Source organism: Trichechus manatus, unplaced genomic scaffold (assembly GCF_000243295.1).
Source record: "Trichechus manatus latirostris isolate Lorelei unplaced genomic scaffold, TriManLat1.0 scaffold00213, whole genome shotgun sequence".
NCBI lineage: Eukaryota > Metazoa > Chordata > Mammalia > Sirenia > Trichechidae > Trichechus > Trichechus manatus.
The window spans coordinates 846,168-853,703 of NW_004444149.1; the positions used below are offsets into that span (position 1 = coordinate 846,168).

A 7,536-nucleotide genomic window follows, 5' to 3' on the forward strand; every position below is an offset into this window, starting at 1 on the left:
CTTCAAATTCTCTCTTTATCTTTGGTTTTGGCAATTTTGATTATAATATGTCTTGGTGACTTTCTTTTGGGATCTACCTTATGTGGGGTTCGATGAGCATCTTAGATAGATATCTTGTCATCTTTCACGATATCAGGGAAGTTTTCTGCCAACAAATCTTCAACAATTCTGTATTTTCTATTATTCCCCCCACCCCGGTTCTGGTACCCCAATCACTCATAGGTTATTCTTCTTGATAGAGTCCCTCATAATTCTTAGAGTTTCTTCATTTTTTAATCATTTTATCTGATTTTTTCTCAAATAAGTTGGTGTTAAGTGCTTTATCTTCAATCTCACTAATTCTGACTTCCATTGCCTCAATTCTGCTCCTATGACTTTCTATTGAGTTGTCTAATTCTGAAATTTTATCGTTAATCTTCTGGATATCTGATTGCTGTCTACAGATTTTTGCAGCCTGTTAAATTTGTTATAATGCCCTTCTCTAATCTTTTTAATTTCCTCTATTGTGTGTTCTGCATTTTGCTTAATTTCCTTCCTAACTTCTTGAAGAGTCCTGTGTATTAGTCTTTTGTATTCTACCTCCGGTAATTCCAAGAAATTTTCCTCCTCTGGAAAATTTCTAGATTCTTTATTTTGGGAGCTTGTTGAAGTCATCGTGGATTGCCTCTTTATGTGATTTGATATTGACAGTTGTTTCCGAGTCATCAATAAGTTATTTTATTTATTTTGTTTGCTTACTGTGTCCTAGCTTCTTGTTTTGTCTTGATATGTCCAAATAGGCTGCTCGTATGAGCTAGCTTGATTATTGGCACCTTTGAAGCTCTAATGTCCTGTCACTGGGTGATTAGATCTGTTACTACATATGTGAGCTCAGGAGTCCGCCCGCTCCTCCTGTATGGATTCAGCTCAGGTGCCCAGGTACATAGCCACCAAGCGTGTGGTGCAGGCTCTCACTTACAGTCCTAGACAGGCATGGGTGATTGGTGCAGGTACAGGCATCTGGCTGCAGCGGGGGGATGTGCTCTGAGCAAGGCAGGAGGCTGACGGCCGCCCCTGCGTGTCCAGGAGGAAGGTTTGTCCCTGTTCCCTACAGCGCGCAGGTGGCTGGACTTTGCAGCTGGACTGTGAGCACCTAATGCTGTTGGCTGTAAGGACTCAGGGGCACCTCTTATTCATGGGCCCCTATTGCAGGTGGCTAGGTGGTGTGGATGGAGCCACCAGTCCTCAGGCCCCTGATGTGGGTAGGTGAAGACCCTGCTTAATGGGCAGAGCAGTGTCAAATGTCAAGAACCTGCCACTTCACAGCTGAAACAGTTGAAGTTAGACTTCCGGTATATACCGTGTTGTACTGAGGTAATGAGGGCCTACGCTGTTGAGATGGGCCCACCCAAGTCTATGCAGGGGGAAAGGCACTCAAAGTCCATGGAACCCTTATGCCTGTGCCGAGGCAAAGGAGCTGTGCCTACCCTGGGTTCCTGGCTTAGGGGAGCTGGTAGTTTATTTTTTCCCTTGTTTGTTAATTTGTTAACTCTCCAAGGCAGGGAGAACGGCTCCGGGCATGTGACAGATCCTACTTCTGGCCCAGGGAACTCAGCGATTGCTGACACCAGTCCGGGACCCAGTACAGAGCAGGGAGCAGGGAGGTAAATGGGAGAGAGGTTTTTCCCTAAGAGGGGTGTTTTTGATCCGCGCAGTAGGCTGTACGCAAGTACTTATCTTTCGCTGATCCAGGGCTGCTTCTCACTGATTCTGGGTGGCCGTGTAGACTCTCTGGCGCTGGGTCTCTCCCAGTGTGGAAAACGTGCCTCCCGAGCACCGCCGCTTGCCTGCCTCACCACTCACCCCCGAGCTGATCAGGCCTGAAGGGCTCAGGCTCTCACCAGGTCAGGTCTGGCAAATCCTCGTTGCTTCCAAACTGTCTCCCTCCCCCTGCCACTCAGTCCAGTTCCTCAACTCTGCCCTGTTCAGGGCTCCCAGATTGCCATATATAATCGATAGACTTGTTTTTTTGGGTCTTTGTTGTAAAAGGGTCTACCAGAAGCATCTAACTACTCCGCCATCTTGGCCCCACCTCTTGGCTATAATCTTTTTACAAATAGATCGTCACACCTTTCCTCCAAGGTGCCACTGGGTGGGTTCAAACCACCAACTTTTTGGTTAGTAGCTCAGCACAAACCGTTTGTGCAACCCCGGGACCTTAAGTAGCCATATATGACCAATTTTATTTCATCCATACCCCAGCCCATTCCCTTCCACCCAGGTTATTTTGAGGCAAACCCAAGACATCTTCTGTGTATGTTTCTGTATCTTTAAAGGACTCTTGTTCTCAGCGTTTTTCATATAAAAAATTTCAAGCATACAGACAAGTCTAATTTTTTCCTGTAAAAACTCATGTATACCCACTAACAAAATTCTATGGTTAATATTTTATTCTCTTTGTTTTGTCATGAAACTGTCAATCCCTCCATCTATCCAGTAACACATCTTATTTTTTGATGCATTATACCAAGTTGGAGACATCAGTATACTTTACCCCTAAACATTTCTCTAGGCATATTATTAACTAGAGTTCAGTATTTGCTTATAGTTTTTTTTTGTAAAATTTACATCCAGTCAAATGTACAACTCTTAAGTGTACCATCTGATGAATTTTGACAAATGCATGCATATACTTGTGTAATCCAAACCCCTGTATCAAGATATAGATCACCCTAGAAAGTTCTCTGTACCTTCCCAGTCTCCACTCCCACCCCATGCCAAGAGACAACCGTTGTTTTTAGGTTTTTTCCACCATAGATTAATATTGCTTGTTGTAGAGCTTCAAGTAAATGGACTGATACAAGGTGTGCTCTTTTGTGTAAGGCTTACTTCACTCAGCTTAACATTTTTGAGACTGAATCATGTTGCTGCATGTATCAATAGCTTGTTCCTTTTTATTGCTGAATGTTATCCCATTCTATGAATATAAAGCCCCGTGGCACAATGGTTAAGCACTCAGCTGCTAACTAAAAGGTCGACAGTTAGAACCCACCAGTGGCTCCTTGGAAGAAAAGACCTGGTGATCTGCTCCTGTAAAAATTTCAGCCTAGGAAACCCTATAGGGCAGTTCTACTCTGTCCTATAGGGTCGCTATGAGTCAGAATCAACTCAACAGCACACAACATTAATATAAGAGTTTATCCTACCCTTTTGATTGTTATGAGATGTCCCTCTTTATCTGTGGCAGGACGATTTGTCTTGAAGTCAGTTTTATCTGATACAGCCACTCCAGCTTTCTTCTTTTACTATTCCCATGGTATCTTCTTCCATGCATTTACTTTCACCCAAATGTGTCTTTATACTTAAAGCATGCCTTATTTGGGTTAACTCCTGAGTTCTTTGGATATAATCCTAGCAGGCTTTGACAGCTCTGACAGTACTCCTATCTAACAGGATATATTCTAGGCACATTTTGTATTTTTCCTGCCTGAGAGCTGCAAACAGCCATTTCTTCAAGGATCTCTACTTCCTTTTATTGAAAAATGATAGTTAGACACCATAATCTGAGTACCAAGGGTATTTGTTACTGTTGAGTTGGTCACTGTCTAGGCATTTTCAGTAAGCATGACTTTTTACATTTAAATGTGAATGAAGAAATCACTAGCCAAAGGAAGAGGAGGCCTAGTTCAGATTTTATTCAAAAATTGTGTTTTGATGAGAATGATGAAACGATGAGACTGAAACAAACTTCCAGATATCTCACCCTTCCTCTTGCATCCAAACTAGCCCACACATGAGAGTCTCCCTCCTTGAAAATTATTTTAATAACCTCCTTCTCTTTCTCTATGGGCAACAGCCTAATCAGAATTTCTTCCTGACTGCCAGGCTCCAATTCCTCAAGCTTCACTGTCAGCCTATTTGTTGCTCTGTCCTTTTTAACGGTACAGAATAAGCAGGTCTCTGAAAAACCTTCAGAGCTGAAGGCCAGTTTGAAGTCCTCCTCCCAATCACTGCTTTCTCACTTCCTCCTCACCTCGTACTCAAGCCTAACTCTCCTGTCATCTTCTCCTCATTCCACAGGAAAACAAGGCCTAACTTGGTCTGTGGAAATAGGACCCAGTCTCAAGAGTAATTTGCCAATAAACCTGTCAGAGAAAGTGATGACCTAATGTGGCTCAAATGGCTAAGCCAACCTCAGCTGTCTCCTTTTCAAATACTGAAAACTTAGGGCTGGACCTGACCCTCATTAAAACTAAACTGACTTCCCAACTTAAAGACTGCTGACTCTTGGTGTTTCAAGCTCAAGATTCCTCCATCTCTGCTCAGATTTACCCATCCCCTGTCTCCATTTCTAAATTCTTTATTCAGACCATGGTAATTTTACATCAGATTACTGTCATTACTTTATGCAGGCCTCTCAGCTTTCAGTCTCTCTCCACCCAAAAATGTTCTGCCCATGGTGTTTCCACTCTTACGTGTACTTCACTGCTACTTGCAAGCTGCCAGTGGCTCTCCAGTGCTTCCAATAAAATCAGAGCTTCCGATAGTTGCTATCAGAGATAGTCTCCAGGGAGAGCTGCCCTGTTTGTTTTCAGCTCTTCCTCCATTCTACCTCATCCCTCCTCCTGCCCCATATTCTGGTGTGGGGAAAGCTGCCATCATTTCTCTGTTCCCCTCATTTCTGATGGCTTATTCTCCTACTTCTAGGTCTTTGTCCAAGCTTTCCACCTGACAGGTAACTACTTGACTCCATTTGTCCATACCAACCAATCCCCCTCTTCTTCAAATATCATCATAAAGCTACTTCCTCCAGCAAGATCCGAAGACTGGTCCAGTTGTATCTCACAGACCTCCAATGTTCTTTCTGAACTCTCATTCCGCCTCAGAGCACCACTAAATTTTGCAGTGAATTATCTGTTTTATCTGCTTTGTTAGACAGTAAATCCCCCACAACTGTCTCTTCTGTAACATGTATCCCCAAGTGCCTCGTATAATGCTTTGCACTTAATGAGCACTTACAGTGAACTTGTGAATAAACTAACCACATGTAGAATATATGCCCAGATTCCACCAAGGGTTTACTGGGAAGAGAGAGGGAGCAGTATATACAATAACTTTGTTCCACAATTCATTTACTGAAATGGGGCAGGTGATTTAAGAACAGATTACGAGACACAGCTGGGAGAGAGGTCTTGCTTTCTCTCCCAGGAACCAGTTGTGTCATGGACGCTTGTAAATTTTCCAGAATGGCCATCTGTTGTTGGGCAAGCTGGGTCTGAATCCGGAGGTTGGCATACATACATTCTAGGAGTCCTATGCATTCCTTGGGCTTGTGGTTAACTCCTGAAGGAAGAGCAATGGAGGTGCAAAGGGGAGAGACCTCGTAATTGTACTGAGATTGGAAGGGCTATAATAAAATGACCCCTCTAATCTCTCCAGGCACAAGCCAACCCAGACATACCTTTGCTGAGCTGTCTGTCACCTTCTTAGTGAGGCCTACCTGGCCACCCTATTTGAATCTGAAACCAATCACTGGACCTTATTACCCTTCTCCGTTGCTTTATTTTTCCCGTAATAGTTAGAATCATATGACATATTTTGTAATTACTTATTTACTTTTTTTCTAAGTCAACCTTTCTAGGATATAAGCTCCAGAAAGGCAGAGATTTTTGTCTTTGTTCCCTGCTGTATCCCCAGCACCTAGAAGAGTGCCTGGCACATATAAGTGTTCAATAAATATTTGATGAGTGAATGAAATGGTCTGGGAGTGAGGCCTAACCTCCCTCTTAAGAATGCAGGAGATACCTCAGCTTTTCTTTCTTGTAGGTAAACAGAGTGTCTCATTAGCAGTGACCTAAGTTCTTCTTGTTGTCTAACTTCAACTATTCTTGCTGCATCAGACCGTTTTTTCTAATGTTTTCAAACACATTATGCATAGCCAGCTCTTAGTTAGCCTTGGTAATTAGCTCTTGTCTGTATATTTACTGGTTCTAACCTCTTTGTTAGATCCTGAGGTCCTCAAAAACAGGGGTTGTGACTGATTAGGGCCCTGTTGAGCTCCCCACAGGGATGCTAAATACCCAATGAATTCCCCAAGGGAAGGATGAATAACTGAAATTCAAAGAAACTGAGTCTGAGCTAATAATCATTATTTCCTTCCCTGACCACCTTTCATGAACGTTGTTAGCAAGCATTAGGAAACCCTGGTGGTGTAGTGGTTAAGTGCTATGGCTGCTAACCAGAAAGGTCGGCAGTTCGAATCCACCAGATGCTCCTTGGAAACTCTATGGGGCAGTTCTACCCTGCCCTATAGGGTTGCTATGAGTTGGAATCGACTCAACGACAATGGGTAGCAAGCATTAAGATTTTCATTTCACTTCTGTTTAGCCTAGCAAAGGTGTTAATAAACAACAAAATAATAAGAAATTGGTAGACCCAGGAAGAAAATGGAAATTGAAAGAACTGAACAATCAACAAGCTGCCAATGAAAAATCTGGAGGTGCCTTGGCACAGAGCTGGCAACGAGACCAACAGGAGAAAGCCCAGGTCACCTCCCTCCACGCCACCCCTTCCCACTGCTGAGTCCATTTTGGAAACCCTCCCGGCATCCTCACCTGAGGGTAGCTTTGGTGTCTGGATGTTCGAGAAAGTGTCTGCTTGGGAACTTGCCTGAAGATGAATATAGCTGGGGGAGGGTTTGGCTCGGCAGAGGGGTGCAGCACTAAATTCCTCTTTGGCTGGAACAAAATCAGAGTTCACTAAATCAGAACTCATTCCAACAAGGAATGGCCTTTCTAATTAGATCCCTGTACCTGATCTACGAAAGACCCAAGGCCCTGCCCTAAACATCTTTAAAGAAAGATACATAAGACCAAAATAAATCAGAGTGGGATCAGGGAAACCAGGCGGGGGGGGTGGGGCAGTAGCTAAAATCTAATTTGCTTACATCTTGCAAGTTCTTATTGAGATGCGCTCCATGTTTACTGCTGGGCTATATGCTAGGGCATACAACAGACACGTAAGAAGACATAGTTTCTTGAGTAGTTAGGGAGACAAATCAAAACTAGTGATACTACAACATAACTCTTACAACAACTCTTTAAAGTGTTAAAAAGCAAAGACGTCACTTTGAGGACTAAGGTGCGCCTGACCCAAGCCATGGTATTTTCAGTCACCTCATATGCATGTGAAAGCTGGACAATGAATAAGGAAGACGGCAGTGTGATAGATCTTTTTTTTTTTTACTTTTTAAATTGTACTTCAGGTGAAGGCCTACAGAACAAATAGTTTCTCATGAAACAGTAGTACACATATTGCTCTATGATATTGATCAACAAACCCACAACATGTCAACCCTCTCCCTTCTTGACCCCCTCTTTTTTTGGTGAAAATATACATAGCCAAAGACACACCATTTCAAAAATTTCTACATGCACAGTTCAGTGACATCGACCATGCTCTTCCAATTGTGCTGCTATTCTCACTTTAGATGAAGGCTAACAGAACAAAATAGTTTCTCATTTAACAGTTAGTACACATGTTGCCCTATGACAATGG

The 7,536-nt window shown here is 43.0% G+C and overlaps 1 protein-coding gene across 1 annotated transcript; it reads right to left on the reverse strand.

Moving 5' to 3' along the window:
• Positions 1-5,107: 5,107 nt before the first annotated feature.
• On the reverse strand, positions 5,108-6,753 carry TSACC (TSSK6 activating cochaperone). Its single transcript, XM_012559111.1, has 2 exons — positions 6,594-6,753; positions 5,108-5,319 (listed from the first exon to the last, which is right to left on the reverse strand). The coding sequence occupies exons 1-2, from the start codon at positions 6,751-6,753 to the stop codon at positions 5,108-5,110; spliced, it is 372 nt and encodes a 123-aa protein (XP_012414565.1).
• Between the last annotated feature and the right edge of the window lie 783 nt (positions 6,754-7,536).